The sequence below is a fragment of the Rhynchophorus ferrugineus genome, unplaced genomic scaffold (assembly GCF_030347505.1).
Source record: "Rhynchophorus ferrugineus isolate W39M unplaced genomic scaffold, kcgeb_rfMv2 rfM11, whole genome shotgun sequence".
In the NCBI taxonomy this organism is placed as follows: Eukaryota; Metazoa; Arthropoda; class Insecta; order Coleoptera; family Curculionidae; genus Rhynchophorus; species Rhynchophorus ferrugineus.
Window position 1 is genome coordinate 30408837 of NW_027472590.1, and position 20732 is coordinate 30429568.

At 35.4% G+C, this 20732-nt stretch overlaps 1 protein-coding gene across 2 annotated transcripts in view; it reads right to left on the reverse strand.

The window, feature by feature from the left end:
* LOC143205184 (protein O-mannosyl-transferase TMTC2) overlaps nt 1-20732 on the reverse strand; it is a 456770-nt gene that overhangs the window by 123382 nt on the left and 312656 nt on the right. For both annotated transcript variants that reach the window (XM_076418306.1, XM_076418305.1), the window contains exon 7: nt 17514-17599. In XM_076418306.1, the coding sequence (XP_076274421.1) occupies nt 17514-17599 (86 nt within the window). The remainder of the gene's footprint in view (nt 1-17513; nt 17600-20732) is intronic.

Here is a 20732-nt window from a genome sequence, read left to right on the forward strand (position 1 = left end):
CAATTACACTTTTTGCTCTATTATGAAAGAATCTTGACTAACTTTTACCCAACCTATTGTACTGCCTGAACAGTCAATATTACAGTTACCACAACAATACAATATAATACATTCCGTGGAAAAAAGTTACAATTTTTTGCGTCCATATTTTGGGGATATTTTTTTCCTACGAACAGGGAGAGGAGCGAAGGGGGCGGCGACGGGGGTGAGGAAATGATGAACTGGCGCACGCCCCATTTCGGCGAACTGGGTCGGCCCACCACGTCAATCCGAAAGTTACTCTGAAAACGAGCACCCAGAAAGAATATTGATGAAGCCTTTCTAACATGTCAAATTATCCTGCAATCAAAATCTCCTTTGAATTCCTTTCATTTCGTCTGGGAGAACAAGACGGACTCTCGAGGGCTCCTTGTCATATTTCCTTTTCTCTTTTGGTTCCTTTAATTTTAACCAGTGGCGTATCATAATAAAAGTTCTTGCTATTTTGCGAATTCTTCGTCTACAATTTCATTCAATCGTCCTGTTTTTACAATAAGTTTTGAAATTAAATAAGTCAGCCGGCAACTATCAGACTATCCCGCATTCTACAGGGTGACCCAGAAACTTATTTGTTGTTCATATTCAATAGAAATTACCATTCTCAAAAGTAATAATGGTGGACTAAAGAATAGTGTCTATTCTCTGTTTGATAGATAAAATGGAAAACTGTAAATTAACGAAAGACGATTAACGAAGAAGATGTATATATATGGAATATGGACAAAAATTAAGATTAGATGAATACAAGAATGAGATGAGATACTATGTTACTGCCCAAATAATCTTCAAGATCACAAAATAGATGTATCTAACTAATTATAATAATATAACTATATGATCGGCTTCATTGTCGCACTGGCTAAGGCGACAAGGCGGTCCTCCAATTATTGCGATTGTAACGGGTTCGAATCCTGCTGGGGCATGGATGTATATTATGTTTGCAATTGCAAATGTCTTTATAGGTTACAGTGGAGAATCCGGCAAGGATTAATCATCCCAGTCAGGCCAGTAACCAGGCTGGGTAAAAACGTCTTCTGGAATAGTCTCTAAGTTGGTCACTGGCCAGTCGGTAGGCTTAATGCCGAGGACCGTGGGTCGGAGCCCACGTTAAACTGTAGGTTCAGTCAAGATAAAAAATCGCTGATAAAAAGAGGCTCTAAAATATATAAGGAGTATTACTATATAAATAAATTAGGAAACATTCATTTTATTAATATGAGAGTTAATCAGAATTATGCTTCACGACAGATTTCCTGCCCTGTAAGAACAACAATTAGGATTTTAAAAGCAAAAATCTGACTTGGTTGCAGTATTCGATGCTGCATATTCAACGAAAAAATGTTGCATCGCAGAAATGTTGTGATTAATTCCAGAAATATCGTAACTAATAAAGACACATTCTGGTAATTAGAGTGAAACAAAACATCCAAATTTAGTTACAATTCCATTAATACAAACTAGATTCCCTAAATGCATTTTTTTCAATTCTTATAAACATTTTGATTGCAAGCAGCATTTTGACACAAGTTTCTCATAACTAACATTAATATGAGCCAATGGCTGGTAAAGAACAAAGTAGAATAGCTCACAAACTCTTAGAAATAAATCTCCCTTATGCTGGGAATAGTTAGTAAATGTATAAGTTAATAATGTATAGAATATGTAATGCTTTGATGCAGCTCTATCAGCAATACCTATGTTTAAAAGTGCTGATGTTGATGCTCATGATAAAAAACGCCCTGGACGATCAAAAAAGTTTAAAGCCAATATATTACAAGAGAATAAATCTTGACCCATCTCAAACCTTCACAAACTTTTCAGACAGCAGTTGATAAGTTAAATGTTTCCAGATGGTGCTGGATGTGAAACATCTAAAACGGAGGAAAATGGATATCACCATTCTATAGTTTGCCAGGCAAAAAATAGTTTATTGTGATGTATTTTAACTGGTGATAAAAATTGGATCAACTACAAGAATGCCAAGCGCAAAAAATCGTCGGTTAATCCAGAAAAGTCATCCACGTGACCATAAAGTCTTCCCATGTCTATGATGGGCATAACATCTATTATGTTTTTGTAAAAGAAAAAACAGATTCGTCAATTCATGAGGTCTGATTATTCTTCTGTATAAAATTCGGTGACTCGTAATACGAATATGTTTAACAAGTCAATAAACAAATCTGCACCAAACGAAGATATATTTACCAGAAATTTGACCTAAAAGAAATTACTTTCAAAGAACTTCATAATACAATCGACAACTAAACGAGACCAAATACGAAATAACCCACAATGCAATGAATACGAAACTAATCAAAATCAGATACCCAAGATTGCTAGGCTTAGAATTCTATTGGAAGGGCATTTGTATCGAAGGTTATTTGGCTATTGGGGTCTCTGGTTTAAGATGGATTCCGAAGTTTCCTGATTAGCCAATAATCAGCTCTGAACCCTCGCTTTATTAACCCTGTTAACCTAGTCGACCGATATTGGAAGCATTTCGGAGATAGATATTCTGGGACCGCTAAAAAATCTCGTTAAATAGATATAAATATTAATTGATTTGGAGAAGTAGTTTGTGAAATGAGTACAATTGAAATAAAATAACAAGCTGATAAAAATAAGATTACTCTATTACGTAGTTTTGTAAAATAGTACGGCAAAATCATTGGTTTACTCATACCCTAACACGTATAAAGTCGACCCAAAAACATTTCTAATAATTGAGAATACATTTTAATAAGAACAGTTAAAATCAAAATTACAATATTGAACAACGTAATATCCCTTCCCTAGCAACCAGACGTGGAATTGAATATGCCAGTTCCTTGAAACTTACATCAAGGATGTCTCATTACAGACATTTGTTTCCACCAAGCACCAAGCTCAACCCCTCTAGAGGACAACACAGGAGCTCTTGCCATAGATTCCATGCAGTTTATAGTAGATTATTGCTGACTTTTCCGCCAATATACACCTCCGAGGGGAGATTGCCTCTATGGCGACTGTCGCAGGTGACTGTCGATCTCTCCACGTAGTGTCTACCAACGGATAATTCTAACTGTAGCAATATCAACATCTAATACAATCCATATAAAACTGAGAAATATCCTGAACACCTTTTCATATTCTCGGACGGTTATAGGAGCCATGGTTACGTTTACATCGGTGACGTGGGAAGGACACTTGTGATGTATAGGGCCCTGATCTCAGTACATGTGCAAGACTAATGATTAGTTATCGCTTCCGATTCAATGAGCTCCTTAAAGTGCCTCCAACCATATCTACCTCTATACCCGATAGGAGTGCTTATCCGAGAACTACCCTCTAATTTAGAAAGGAGCGGAAAAACTATCTCGTTTATGTGGCTCCTTTCTCACTCTGGGATCATTGAAAATGAAAGGGCGGATTACTTAACCAAGAAGAGGGAGAGATCACTTACTGGAAAGTTCCTCTTCTGGAGTAAATATATGAAACACCGCTCCAATAGAATATTTAGACATCTAGACCAACTCAGATGGGATCTAAAAGAAAACAAGAAGCTTCGGGAGGTGAACAACGAGTATTATCAGGATCTTAACACCACTAACTTCAGTAGGCGCAACTTAAGTTTATCGCGCGTCTCAGAATTGGTCACTGCGAACTGACCCATGGGCTTCTCATTAAGGGAAGAAGTCCACCTTTGTGCGTCGAATGTGGTTACTCACTCCCTACCAAAAACATACTAATCGAATGCCGAAGATACAACTCGCAAAGACGGTTGGCCAACCTGGAAGAGACGATGGATCAGTGTCTTAGGTTGCTGAACCTAGACAAGCAACCGTAACAGGACTACTACAAGAAATATTACATTTGTTGTATATTGTATCCTTATCACTGTCATTGGTTGTGCGACCATTATTCTGTAGCATTCATATATTCATGCATCTCTATGCTTTTACATATTTTACTTGTCATGGTGTAACACTGTATACTTTAACTGATAGCTAATACTATAAATGTGTTGTATATTGTATATCTTTAAATATACCCTAATTAGTCCCGGATGCTGATGGGTCTACAATATATAAATAGATAAATAAACAACGTAATATGGTAGTTTAGACCGCATTTTCTTCTTTTGTTAGAGAAAAAGTCCTAAATTGTGGTCCTCTTACCAACAGTGTTAGTTATTATATCCAAAGCTCTTGATTATATCTTTACTTAAACTACTTTTTTTTGAGAAAAACACATTTTATTACATCTAGAGGCTTCTATATTCCGCTGCTTACTTATCAAACTATTGGAATTGAAGATTAATTTATACCCTGGTTTAGTGATTGAAGTTTCGAAGTGGTTTTTGTAGTCAAGTACTTTATTTTATATTTATTATGCCAGAAATGTTATCATGAGAAACATAAGAAGTTTTTTTTCATCTCTTTTTCGAGATTTTGAAACAATTTTTTAAAACATTACGGGTTGTCCAAGTCTCAGTACTCTGTCGGAAACTTATTGAAACTAACGATGAGTAGTTTAAGTTTGTATTTACCGATACAGCTTGTTCTTAGCGCGTTTTTTCCTCGCCATGACACTTATCGCCTTTGAATGATAAGGTTTTTATCTAGTAATCATTTCAGGCAATAGTTTCGTTGATGTTAAATATATCTTCAGAGTCATATCCCTCGGTCTGCTTTTGCAAGTTAGTCTTTCAACTCATCACATACTTTTTATTTATTACTGCGCTTTTATCACATATTTTTCAACAAATAATTTCTTTTTGTTTGCTTTTTTCTTGAAGAATAGTGCCTCCACGTCCGTATATTCACATAATATGAATCTTTAGTGTTTGCAAGAAAGCAACTCATTTTATTCGGAGAAATCTTTAAACTTTAGAATTGTGTTTAGGATTCTTGTTCACATATTTAATGACTTTTCGTCTCCCTGTGACACTTGAGGAGAACCTTTTCCATTTATCGTCCACTGCAACTATACAGCAATTACAGATACTATTGTTTATGTTACCTAGTCTCGAAAAACAATGCTTAAGAGGAACTTAACTTGTATGAAGCTATCGAGGCAAGGTCATTATCAGGTCAATGATACTTTCTATATATAGTCAGCAACAATTAAAATTTCGCTATAAAGAGGTTATTGACAAATGTAGTTAACTCTTAAGGGCAGCCTTGGATAAGGATGATGGAAAGGTATCGATATTTCTCGATATTTTTTCAAAGAATTGTCGATAGTTGTAAATAAGAGTATCGACATTTTTTGCCAAGTAAAATATATTGTTTTTAATTTATTTATTATATTATTACTAGTCGTTGTCGACTGACATACAATTTGTAATTTACAATAACTTAAATTTGGGTATATATCAAGGAGGACTCATCGGCCCTATCATAATATCGATGTTTTCATAGTAAGGTTACACTGTAGTATGATATAATAATATTGTAAAAATATGGAAGCAGTACTCTCTATTCTAGTTTCAATAATGTTTGGTTGTGAATTAGAGAATAGAAATATATAAATTCGGAATATATATTTTGTAGTGTGCGTGTAAATTTCGCGCCCGTATGAGATCACTAGACACAAAAGGAATATCTTGGCGAAACAGGACGCCGCTGAAAAACGGAGAAAAGCCCCATAGATCGAGTCTTCATTTCGCTGTGTCGGCAATAAAACTCCGGCACGGGGACGAGCTTTGCATAAAAATATGTCGGAACGTCTGGGAGACGAGGATTTCGAACATTCCGCAGATATGAATTGGCGTTATTAAGAAATCCGAATGTCTCAATTCCAACAGCTCTCGCTGGAGGTTTTATTGATGGGACCGACGGTTCCATGAAGGTTGGGGGGTGGCGATGGGCGGGGGGGTTGATATTCTACGCATTATCTCGACCGGCGTCCCCATCTTAACCGCAGAGGAAATAGAGGTTTAAGTTTATGGGTAACTTTGGAAAAATGTTTAGAGACATCCAAAATCCAGAAGATGAAGGCATCTTAGTAATCAATTTTGCCATATTTAATGAGCCTCGTGTAGATAAAAGTCTTGCGGATCCGAATTACTACAGGCCGGAGGTAATAAGATTACAGACTTCTTTCCTTTCTTTCAATTAAACATATTGTGATATTTTTGTTGCTCTTTGGGTGTATAACTGTATGGAAATGTATTGTTATAACGTTACTTTTGTAGCATCTAAGGTAAGTATTATTTGTTTAAATGCAAAATCATAATACGGGTGTTATTTTCTACGCTGCGAAGGTTCTAATGAAATTCTACTCTAGGGCAAAATCGAATTTTAAAAGTAAAAATATTCATAAACTTCAAGAAACCTCTTATGCTCTCCTACGTGAACTTTTCGAAGTGAAAGGTTTATTCTCTATATTTCAGACAGACCAGATGATTATGGCCCCATATGTGGAATATCTTTTCTTAACTCGCATGCAATTTCTAATTGTGATTTTAATAGTAAGTATGTGATTAAAATTTACCTCGATAATTAAATTGAAATACATAATATGTGTAACATACATTCACAGATCATGTCTCTGAACTTATCGAAAAGAAAAATATGACTACAAGTTAAATATTCCAATCAGAGAATGCTCAGGCCGCATTAGAATCTTTAAAAAGAATTGCAAGCAGGTACAAATATTACATTTTATTCGAAGGATTTAAATTGAGAGGTTCGAAAACTGAAAATTATAACACAGGTGTTGTCTCTGCAGATACTATTGAAATAGTCGAATCCGTGCCTTATATTTAATACTGTTAAAAATCAGACAGCCTTACATTAACAAGACTACCACATATACGGGTAATATTGCAAGCAATAATTATGATATTACATTATATATAACATAATAATATATGAATCTGTTGTTATGTTATATAATATTATTTAACGGTATCAGGAACCCATTTTAATTCGTTTGTGCAGGAAGCTAGCTAAAGATTTTTGTATTTATTGGCAGAACATCTACAAAACCAAATTTAACATTCTCATTTAGATATTATCAACAAATTGCTATCTCTAAAAGTGATTAAATCTGAGCAACATACTGAGCAAAGGCAAATTAATACAAAAATAAAAATTAGGATTACCAAGGTCAAAGTTGAAATATTTTGCATGCCTATAAATAGCTGTCACGTGCTGCAGCATAGGATAATAAAATATAATATGTAGTTGATAGTAAGTATGAAATACATAGATAACATAAAATCTATAATTTTTTAATTTGTTTCTTTTGGTTTATATAATACTCCGAAGGAAAAAAAAATAGTGCAGATAAAATGAAATAATATATCGTATAACAAATTTTATTGCAATAAATGGAATAAACCAAAAAATAAAGTAATCTAAGAAAGATACACAACACATACACCATATATATATATATATATATATATATATATATATATATATATATATATATATATATATATATATATATATATATATAAATTATTTAGTTTGACATGCTTTAACACCTTTATTGATTCATCCTGATATACGACTTCAAATTTGGTTGAATGCTGTAAAACTGCATGGACTATATACTTACCTTTTGTAAGTCTTCTTATAGGCTCCGATTGTTATTCTATTTCGATACTTATTAGGATTTTGTCATTCAATATCCAAAATCCTTTTACATACTTTCAAATTAATCTGATGATCTAAAGAATATAATAATTTTCCAACGGTTACCTTAGCAGTCCTTTCTAGGGTATGTTTTTAGGAGATTATTCAGGGATTCTCTTGCAATTATATTTGTCTCATTGTAGCAACTGGTAATAATTAGACATTTATTTTAAACATAATATATGCTAATAATGATTTAAATTTTATTTTATAGGTAAGGTGTAGCTAGAATTTGTTAGAGTGAAAGCCGAATAATGTGATTCAGAGAATAAGAGAAGAAGAAATTAGACAGCATTTTGCTAAGATGAAAGAACAGTGTACAGTGATACAATGAAATAATTAAATTTGCTACCACAAGTAGACCTGGATCCAATAAACAAAATATAAAACTATTAATGACACCCTAATGATCTAATGACCAGGAAAATACAATGGATTATTATATAAGAGTATAGGTAAATAAATTATTGTTTTGTAAAAATAATAATGTATTGATTGAGATTTCCTTCAGCTTAAAAGTACGATCATCCATTCGTTTTGGGCTATTAAATGTACAATATGTTAGTCGAAAGCTCGAGGTAGTCAATTTATTAATGGGGTTTGTGGATCAAGTATAGTAGCGATCATAGTTGATCATATTTGGACATATTTAATGGAATTTCACTGCTTTCATATATAGTGGTGGTCTTTTCGTTTGATTTTAATCACATTGGCTGGGTTTGATCTAAACGATTTTGATATTTTTGTGTTAATATTTATTTATAGGGTTCTTGGAGTTCTTATTAATTGTTCAAATATGTAAATTAATTTAAATATGATGTTTTTATAAAAATAGAAACGCACAGAGAAATTATTTTTATAACTTCATTATATTGAATATTTTTTTAAATAAAATGTATTATTTCAAAAACTTCAATGTTTATTTCCCTCGTTATATATAGTTTCAATGTTAAATCAATTTTTATCAAATTTATGTATATTTATTTATAAATAATATTTTATATATAAGAAAGGAGTAAGTAAATGAAGCTGCATATGCATACGCATGCGCCAAACTTTTATTATTCTCTGTTTCAAAAATAAATGTGCCGGCTTGGTGACGCTATTGTATAGGCGATGGGACAGTCCTTCTACTACTGCTGGGGCAAGGTCGTAAATTTATGTTTGTGATTGTTTAACATTTGTGAATGTTCTAGGCAAGAGTGTAAAATCCGACAAGGAAATTGATTCCAGTCACGCCAGTAACCAGGCTGGGTAAGACCGGATGTCTTCTGGGTTGTTGGTAAAACTTCATAGTTGGTAAAAGGAAACTTTAAAATATTAAAAAAAAATAAATGGAGCCCAGTAAGCGCATGCGCCAAATTTGGTGATAGTTGTTGAGTAATGTATCCTTATCGACACGCACACCGGAATCCTTTTACTGGCGTCTCAAGATCCGTTGCGCGTACATCTCCCGTCCTCCTCGTCGAGCGCGTTATTTCCACTGAATATGTATCAGCTTCCGTCGGGGCGGCAGAGGGACCGGCTTCGAGACCGTCCTGCGACAATATTGCCCGGATAAGGTTGGATTTGCAAATTCGGACTTGAATAATATATGTCCTCGATTCGCCATATTACGTAAGACGCGACATATCTCTGTACAAATTTCATGTTTTATTTAAAGCTACTTTGCCGGAATTGTCTCTTCCACCTTCGCGTAGGCAAGTGTTGGCGTTGCCGCTGTCAGAGTCTTGGTTATGTATAGTCCTTATAATAAAACGGCCAATGCGGGTTATACGTTTTTCAAAAATTATTACTCTGGGTGGTTCAACAATCTGTCTAATGGGCACTAAGCATTTCTGATGACTATATTACATACATAACATGTAGACAATCATTTAACTAAGTGATCATCTGGATATATGTGTGTCACCTTTAATCTATATACTGGATATACCGGTTTTATAAAGATGTCGCTAGGCTAGTAATTCTACTGACGGCAAATTTCAAAGATATATACATATACATAGAGAAATAGAGATTTAATTTCATAGCAATTTCCAAACTTGTCGAAAAAATGATATTACACGCTTTAGACAACTTCACAGACGCATACCACATAATCCCGAACGAACAATTTGGTTCCCATGCCAAACATTCATGCCTTCATCAAGCTGCCCGCGTCGCAGCAACGATCCACCAGACATTAAGAAAAGGTCGAAAAAATGGAGCCATTTTTTAGATGTCTCCAACACTTTCGATCAAGTATGGCACCACGGTCTAATATTCAAAGCTTGGTCTACCGAATGACCTAATCTATTTGATAGATTCATACTTGGACGGTAGGTCCTTTCAAGTGAGGATCGGTGACGCAGTCTCTTCTCGTAAACAGATATCTGCAGGTGCTCTACTAGCTTCAGCCCTATTCAACCTCTATATGGCTCATTTACCACATAGCATTTTATGCATATGACGCCGCTTTTTTCACAAGCAATTAGTCCCGACACTATTCGCAACAGACTTCAAGACCAGCTAAACCAGGCAATTGCGTGGTACAAATTCTGACGGCTGCAGATAAACCCGAGTACAACCTAGGCTATTCTGTTCCACCACAAGAAGGACTTCCACGCCTATCGCCTCCAAATTGATATAGTGCCCATCCCCTGGCTCCAGAAAGTTTCATACCCCGGTCTCCAGTTCGCCACGCCATTTGCAAAGGCTATGGCGTGTACAGCCTTCTATTTCCACTCCTCTGCAAAAAAAGTAAACTTCCAATCCACCAGAAAGCGACTCTGTACAAAATGCTAGTCCGTTCAATCTGCCTCTACGGAGCACAGATGTGGTACAGATATGTCTCTGAGAGAAAACTTGAACTACTCCAAGTGTTCCAATCCAAAAAAGTCCGCGCGTTACTCAATACCCCATGGTTTATGAGGAACGCCGACAAAGAATTTCACGAACATGCTCAGTGTAAATTTTGCTCCATTCCGGTAATGACGTTCCGGTACAGCTGATATGTCCTGCAACCAGATCGGATGGTGAAATATTTAGTTTACGCACTTCACTATCCCGTCGCACATTTATCTGATTAGCAAGCATACTGGGGTGCACTAACACTGTTTTGAAGAACGCTACATAAACATTTTGAATGAAACCCATTATGGGCTATAAAGGAATATCTCGCTGTATCATTTCATTTTAGACATAATACGGAGAAGCAAAAATGGAACGCAACACTTTGCTTGGAGAGCGTTGTATGATGGGTATAATAGATTTGCTAGCAGTGCATCACAGCCGGATTCCGTTTGAATAAGTTAGGCTTGAATATGTAATGATAATTTCAGCTTAGGCGTCAATACATTTGATACAAGGTCCAAGTTGCCTTCATTTTGCAAGTATGTGGTTTAGATGCACAGCAAGTTGGCAAATATTGATATTCGGTGGCGAGCATGCTCTTCTAGACAGAGTGAATTTTACATGTGAAGATTCTTTGATGTTGTTATTGGATCTTTATGTTATGTTAAGATGGCTGTATCGTTTACATATGCTACCACAGTAGTGATTTTTGTGGACGACAGATCGGTATATAGAAGAAACAGTATCTATATTGGATGTAATTTAGTGAGATAATCGTCTCGTTTTATAGTGAAATATTTATCTGCGTAGTAAGATTTTGTTTACTCAAAAGTTTCTTTAAACGTCATAGATGACGTCGAGTCTAGTAGTAATTGTAGTTTGTACAAATGTTTAAATAAACTAATAAATTTGTTTAAAACCCGAGGTCGATTTTTCCTTCTTATTTTACTCGTTAAGTCCTATTGCTATTAAAAAATGACAGAATGCTGTCTGATGCGTCGGAACACTAACCGAATAAAAGTTATATTTGTGTATATTATATAGTGGTAACAGATCGGCTGAAAACTGTCTGGCCTAACACATATATGGCACTAGTTTTATTGTATTCACCGCGTTTTCAGTTAATACTGACCTAAAAAAGAATGTTGTTGAATTTTCATAACATCCTACCTATAAATCTGTGAGTTATTGTGCTAAAGATGAGACTACTTTTGTTGTTTTCAAAACAACGGATCAAAAAACACAGAAACAGTTTGAAAAGTGTTACAAGGATTCCGCTACAAGAGAAACAACAATAAAACGTAGATTTGCTGGACTTCGCAGTGAAATGATGCCGCCATGTTTCATCCATTGTCACAAATCGATGCAAAAACTCGGGTTTATTACGCTTGATCATCTTCAAATACTGCTCCGCATCATTAACTTGTCGTTGTTTTGGGTCAAAAATTAGCTCGCGCGGCACCCTGTTTGAACAAAGCTTTCTCAAACCCAAATAGTCGTGAATGATATGATATACGCAGTCAGTTGATATCTTTAGAGTGTCTGCTATTTCATTCAATGTTAACTTATGGTCATTCAGAATCATATTGAGTATTTTTTAATATTTTCGTCGATAACAACCTCTTTTAGGCGTCCACTGCGTTCACCGTCTTCGGTGCTCATTTCATCACGTTGACACTTAGCATACGAAGATTAGATGGTTGATTTTCCTAGGATAGTATCCGGAAACTCGGCATTAAGCCAAATTTTTGCTTCAGCTGTTTTTTTTCCTTCAAAAAGCAATATTTTGTTAACACGCGAAATTCCCTTTTATCCATTTTTTTCACAATAACACAAGTTGCTTCACTCAAAATGCTATAATTCACAACTAATGATCCGGCAGCTCTCAAATTTATACATTATTTGAGGTTTAGTGCTAACTAAAAAACATTTGTATTTATCAATTGACCTCTTACATATATTATAAAAATCAACATAATTAGCTAGGCATTAGTTAATACCAATATCAACATTACTTTATACATTTAGTATCATACAGGATTAACCGGTACATTTCCATTTATTGGTCGGTCCATTGATAGACAATTAGGCCCGTTGCATTTCGGGGAGAATTTCAATATTTAACATGTGCAACGTAACTGAAACCTATAATGCACATAACTTTGTATTCGTAATATAAGTTCCTTCGTTATGCCAACTAAAAGGTTAATGTGATTTTGTCATTTCATCCATTTCGATTGCTATTAATCGGTGATATTGCAGGAATATGCGTATTTTATATGGATATGTATTAACAGGATATTTTCCTAGTTTCGATCGACTTTTTATTTTTAATTTTTATGAGCTGTATTGAAATAAGCTGAGGAAACAAAAGCTGAATATTTTTACACGTGCAGAACTTTTGCAATTTGTTGAACTAATTGTCTGTTGAAGAATGTTAAATGATTTCAAGAACACTTGATATGGTTGTACAGCGTTTTTTAAAGATTCATCTAGAAAATACTAAAATGACTTGATTGAGCTTCATTTATCATAGCCGCTGTGAAAAATATGTTACATAAAATGAGATATAATTCAAAGTATTGTTATCTTTTAAGTATCAAATTTAACAAAATCCTATAGACCTTACTGTCAACTTACTGCTACCTACTGCTACTGTAATATCTAAGATATTTGAAAAACTCCTGTTGAAAATAATATAACCGATTATAGGGGTGAAAAAATCAAATACCTATACACCAATTTGGGTTTATTAACAGACACTCGACTATTGGTCAGGTGCATAGAATAACACATGTAATTATATCCTTATGCTGCGTACAGACCGGGCCAATGAAGGCAAACGAATGAGATTCAATAGTATGAAAAGCGCTGGAGCTTTTTCGATTTTTCTTTTGATCTGTACTTGTGGGGTGGTAGGCCCTAGCACGAAATGCGGTACTAACCCGCGTTGTTATTAGTTTTTTAGATTTAGCTCATGTATTGAGACTTTGGTGCAGAGTTAAAAATTATAACGTGTGTTATCTAATTTAGATCATTTATTTATATACATCCTGACATGTCTTCATGGATTTAAAAGTGTGTGGTGCATTTTCTCTCGTGCTCATCCTCCATTCCCTTAAACAACTCAAATAGTATTGTTCTTACCATAGCATTGTGGGTTTTACGAGGGACAAACTTGTCACGAAGAAGACTGACTGTTGCTATCTTCACATCTTTGTCGCTTCCTTCTAAATGAAGTCAATGAAGATCCATCTTTTCTTGTATCTGTTACATTTGTATCAAGTACTTCTACAATTTCTGCTCAACCATCATTATTTTTTGTTTTAAGTTTATATTCCGAATAAATGAAGTTATAGAGACTTTTCTCTATAGTTTTGCACTAGCATCCGTTCATTCGTTGGATGTTACCGACACTTTACGGATTGCAAGTGAATGCCAACAAACCTTCGTTGGCCATCGTCAAACGGTCCAAACAGAACTATAAATGTCCCAACAAATCCATTTGTTGGCCGGGTCTGTACGCAGCATTAGATGTAGCACAAGCCTTCGTCAAGGTATGGCATTACGGCCTCGTTCAAAAGCTACAGAAAATTTTACTGAAACAAAACACTGAAATAATGAAATCTTACATAAGAGTCAGAATATTTAACAACAAGAGGAACCCCACTCTATAATAAAAGAAGCTAAAGCAGGTGCACTACAAGGAAGTGTATTGGGACTAGTTCTTAGGTGTAGACAGCTGCATTTGCTGACGACACTGCGATACTTCGCTGTCGGAGGCACACGAAAATTACAACAGGCAAGTAGCAATACAAGTATTTTATTTCCTAAATTCGGAAATAAAAATTCGAGAATGTAAATCCGCATATGTGCAGCTCATACAACAATAAAATCATTACATATACCAACAAAGTATCTCATTAAGTTTAAAAATAGGAAAATATATTGGATAATTTGACGATCGTCACAATTACCACTGCATAAAAAATTGCAACTATGCAAGCAAGTATTGAAACCTATATGGACTTTTAAGTTGTATTTTACATAGATTTTTACATATCTTGCAAGATGTGTCTAAACATCCTTATACAACAAAACCACCCACTAGCATCCATTTTTTCTGTTAAAACGGCAGCTTATATCCAATTCTTGTATTAAAAAATGATAATTTCGTTCAGTTGCCTGATCTTTGGTAAAAAAATATCGAAGATTATATATCCCGGCGACAACAATATTAATTTTGTTTTGTTTTTTGTCTCCGTTTTTTCCCAGGTTTTATATTTATAGTTCCAGATCGAGGATAATATTTCTTATTTTTCTTTCGACATATTTTGTTTGTTATTTTTAAAGCTCTTATATAGTTAATATACGAGGTATTTTTATATTACATAAACTTTTTGTTTACTACTATATGAGAAAAATATGTTTTTTATGTAGATAAAAATATATTTTTTAGCCAATTAGAAACGCTTTCAAGTCATTGACATTGACAAAATGAAAAAACATATTGTTAAGAATCTTCATACTTAATATTATTAATATTATAAAATCTTACTCGGTAAATATGAATGAAATGTTAAATTGCATTTTATGTCATTTACTTTTTTATAAATAAGCCTGAGAAAAGATATATGGTAGATTAGTTTACTGAACGTTACGGCCACAGAATATTATACCAGAACTGTCTGGATATGTGGAAAGAGACATTGTCGAAAATAACACCATCTGTTTGTGGAAGGTCGATCAGACATATTTAGAAATTGACAAATGTAGAATCTTGAGCAAGTTTTTGATAGATTGGAAGAAAACAGCTTAGTTATTAACTTGATTAGTATTTATGAAAGACAATTATCAAGATAGGGTGATGAAAGTATTATAATTAACATTTCGTTTCATTATTTTATTTAGATTAGACTTTTGTTATATGTCAGAGCCAAAATGTACTAAAACTCAGGTTTACTGCGGTAACATTGCGACGTTTTCACAGGTCACGTGTGTCACTACTGTTTTGAATAGACTATAAGTGTTTTGTATGTCAGAATAAAATTTATGACGTAAATTGGTTGTTTTATTGGTAGGACTATACATACCATCTGTATATAAATATCATATTAAGACGGGGACCGAAATAAACATCATGACGGGAGGTATCGTCAAAAAATCCCCGGTCCGTGATCGATTGTTTGCCATCCGTTCGCGCATTTTCCGAAATAATGGCCGCGACCTAAAAGTATATTTCGTGAAAGTGCGCTAATAAAGCCTCCGCAAATAACTTGCGCGAAAGCAATCGGAAGCTCTTTGATGCAAAAGCCATTTTTTCCCCTTCGATAGCCGGAAGGGTTTTAACAGCGTTTTTGCCATCCATTTCCTTTCGAGGAAAAAGCTGAGTCCCGCTCGTTGGAAAAACATAATAAATCTGAACCGCATCTAACGCTACCTATTGGGCTTTTGTGTGTCCGGAATAATGGCGGATATTCCAGCGGGAGGATATAGAAAGGGGATCGGAGGTGGTGGTGGAACCCGCCAGGGGCGAGGGGAGTGGCGGGGAGCTCTGGCTTTCTCGGAAACTCCTCGCTCACTGGGATTTTCACCGAAATAATGTCATCGTATTTAATCCGTTTTCACGTATAGTCGGTATAACAAAAGACTGGCCGTGAATATGTGAGCAGGACCCCCAATATAGATATTACCCACTTACGAATGAGAAGTTATACAAGGGCAATGAATATTATCGTTGAGCTGAAATACTTTTTTCAAAAACTGTGGAAGTATTTAAGAAAAATGCAGCCAATTTATTCACATAAACTTCAAAGACCGGTAATAGGTGTATCGGAAGCTATTTATTAGTTATTCAAAATACTGGCCATTCATTTCTATGTTTCTTGTACACCTTTCCACCAATTTATGAACGCTACCCCAAAAAACTGTTGGTTCTTTGAATTCATCGAGCCACTCTTCAAGCGCGTGTCCCATTGACGCGAGAAGCTGACAGTCAGATGGGGCAAGGTCTGGAGGGTATGGAGAATACGATAATACGTCCCATCCAAATGTTTTCATTGCGTATCTTCGTGCCCATTCTGCATGTTTTTCGGATCAATGCATAGTTCAAATTCATCATTTGTTGTCGGTTTTGAAACAGTTCCAGTTCTTTACAGAATAGATTCTTAGAGCATCTGAGTAGTTTTCTGCAGTAGGATATTGTCCCCTATCAGTACCAAAATATCCACCAATTGTTTCATTAATATTGGAGGTAAAAATCTACTCCTACTTTTCTACGATTATTCTACCCAGGGAAGATGTTTAATGATATTCTGATGCTACTTAAAAAGAATATCTGGCCCTGTTTTGGAATCAAACCTGGACCCTGTTTTCATCATAGAGGTTGCCGAGATATTCATTCACAGTAGTTCGACCAGTAATGTGAATGAGATAATTAGCTGAATGCCACGATATTACGGCCCTACAATGAATCAGCTAGAATCCATCCGTTTATAGGAAACACTTTAAACGATGACTCATGGAATCATACCTCTTCCAATATTCTTTTCTAGCAAGCTTGAGGCAAGTCGAATTTTAGGTCATTCAATAACGGTCTAAAAAATAACCAGAAATATTATGCTAGATGTTGAACACGGGGTTGCCACCAACGAAGCCCATCAAATAGTAACGGTGATCTGGTAGTCACGGGACGTTGATCTGTTGAAGTTGTTCTATGTTGATATATAATTGATGAGTATTTTGGATCATTCAGTCACTGAGCATCATTCAGTTCAGACGAGCTACCATGGACTACCCATGTAACACACTTTTATATTTTTCTTATTTTTATTAACGTTAATAAAGGTCAAACCATGTAACCGCCACTGTTTTATTCCGTTCTACCTCCACTACCGAGCCATATAACCTTACTAATAAAACTTTCAATCATCAAATATCCAAGTAGCACTAGTTCTTTCGCAATATCAATACAAACCAATATTACTATAAACAAAAACTCCTCTTACTTACGTGCAAGAGACGGTCTGAAATTAATCGCCCTCTTATAGCTCTGGATGGCCTCGTCCAATTCGTGTTTGCCTTGCAGCAAAATGCCCCTGTAACAATAGAACAATTGAATTTCGGTTGTGCTGGCGTCACGGCCTCCATTGACGCGCATGATGTATGGAACTGTTTGACCGCAAACACTGCCTCGGTGCCGATAAGGAACAGAGGCCAGTAATTGACATTTGTCAGCGCTCGAAAAGATATTTGCTCGCCATACATCACGGCCCGTTAATGAGTCCGCTCACGAAACTTATTATTTGAACAAGAAATTAAACGACTTGTTTACGATATAAATGCGGTAAACATGGACGGATTCTTATCGGGACGGAATAATTCCATGTTATGATGCTTGTACAAGTAACCTCGAGTAATTTTATAGACCAACGATAACATAAACTAGAAGCAGGATACATTCCTGGGTAAAAATAAATGTAAATATATAAAGATCTGGCGTGACGCTAGAATAATCTCTAGTCAATCTTTAAGTAAAATTAATTAGATTGATTTAAAACATAGATTGATGTATCGAATATACGCGAGTGCTTCAAATATATGGGTGTATATTTTGAAAGTCGTGGCTTGAGTATGTGATAGCTGGGTCCCTTAAGTACAGTGTGGCATAGTTTTCGTCGGGAGCCCGTCTTTCAAACGCATGCTACGACCACGAGTGAACGTCAAATTTTTTTTAGTGTGGGAAGACGTTAGATAGATGGAAATTTTTCAGCGTTTGCGAAATCAGTTCGGTAGTGAGTAGGGCCGCCGTATTTAAATGGGCCAAAGCATTCAAGGATGGTCGCGAAACCGTCGAGAATGAGCCGCATGATCGTCAACCGCGAACAAGCATCACACCAGACCACATTAGTAGTGTCATCACTATTAGTATTGTAGAGTCTATCGTCCACGAACACCTTAAATATCGCAAAATAACGGTATGATGGGTTCCTAAACCGTTGAACTTCGAGCAAAAATTTACGCGGTTGAAAGTTTGTCTCCGCTTGATCGTTGTCTCCGCGTGATCTACGAGATCGTTTTTTGACGGGAATCTTCACTACAGACGAGGCATGGGTACATATGCTCGTGTGCGATTCTTCTCCAGGATCATGCGCGTCCTCATACCGCGTCTCATGCTCGATACAATATCGGAATTAGGGAGGGAGGTACTGGAACACCCAATTTTTTTATATATATTTTAAATTCTCCACTTACCAACTAGGGGTTTATCCGGACAAGACCTACAAAACGTAGGCTCCGAACCACGGTCCTCGGCATTAGGTTTACCGACTGACGAGTGAACAACTTAGAAATCATCCCGGAAGACATCCGGTCTTACCCAGCCTGGTTACTGGCGCGAGTGGGATTTGCTCTTGCCTAGAGCAATCGCAAGTGTCGAACAATCACAATCATAAAACTACGACCATGCTCCAGCAGGATTCGAATCCGCGACTATCGTAACAATTGGTGGACCGTCTTGTCGTCTTTACCACTGCGCCACCAAGCCGGTTAAAATTCCTAAGTATATATAACAGTTTTACGCTTATTAATTTACGTACTGAATTAATTGTTTACGATTCTGTTTTAATTTTCAATTAGAATTTGCCATATGATAAAAACTTTTATAGTCAAAAATTCGAACTATAGAAATTGCTATTATTGAGCTGGCAATTTCAATGACACCTGTAGTCTATTCAAAGGTTTTTTGTACATACGTCATCAAGATGTTTATTGTATTGCCTGCCGCAATTTGTAAATTCGTTTTAGAATCAGACAATATTTTCCTTCTCATTTTATTCCAGTTAAAAAGAGACACAATGCTGTCTGATGAGCCTGTCAAAGTCGTCCGGTTGTCAGACGTATGCAAAAGTCATGATATCAATAGCGATAAGAGGTGATAACTCTAACCTATAAACTATTGTGGCTGTATAATTAACTGTAGCTTTTAGATGTACCATTATTTTAAGATATATTATATTTGATACCATTTTTGTTCAATTATTTTATTTATATTAGAATTTTCTTGTACGTCAAAGCCAAACTGAGCTAAAACTCAGAGTTGATGCGGCAACATTGCGACGTTTTGATGTCGCAAATTTAAATGACGCATGTACATGTCAAATAACTTTGAATAGACTATATGTATGTTATTTCTATTTTATGCGCGACTTAATTTCAATGATAACTATTAATAATATATAATTTTATATCACATCACTTATGACGCTTTCATATTATTTTATGAAACTGATACTCAAATGTAAGCTATGACTAATTACTGATCATAATTATTGTCCAGCGATGTTGCCGTAATTACTGGATCCCTGCTTGTATGGTGTCTTACAATTGTTAGTTAGCTCCCTTTCGGTCAACTCTCCAATGTCTCGATGTATGTTTTATTGGCTTTAAATAATATAAAAATTAATACACTGAGACCTACTTTATTCAATCAAACAATTTCTGTTGTGATTCTATTATTTCGTTCATTACGTCAATTTTTATTCCTTGTTTAGATGTTTACATTTCAACGGAAAATCGCTTAGTAACCAGGTAAGTCAAGCTGAAAACCGAGAACTCGTTTAAATCACGAAAACGACGCTAGCCTCATTAGTGTCAGTTAAAAAGATTTCCGTTGTTTTTTTTCGGCGCTTCGTTCGTCCTGACTCGGCTGGAAAAAATCCGCGAGTTTTTCTATAAATTACAACATGACGCCTAATCTGAATAAACGAACGCTATGAATAAATAACACAATTATGTAACTGGCCGGATGAAGTTTCAGGACGATCCGTGATTGTCTTCCAGCTATGTTTCGTTCTCGTTCTCTTCTCGATGTTTTTTTTGTTTGTCTTTCGTATATTTTAACGTCTATCTTGATTATAAAAATGCTGGTATAAAGGAGATTCTGTAGTTTATAAATTCTCATTTTCTTTTCTAAAGTGTATTAAATAATATTATATCATTTTATAATGGAGAACCAAGACGCACATTTGAGTGGTAAATTCAGATATTTGGGTTACAGTGGTTTGGATGAAGCTTTCGAATGAAAAACTGACAAATTCCTCGCATGGTGGAATAGACTTTTAGATGAAAATTGCAACGAACAGCTCCAAAAAGCATAGGGGATCTAGTTGTGCGACAGCAAAGCAATGTGTATATTTAGAAATGATGTATTGACGATCATAAAAAACCAAC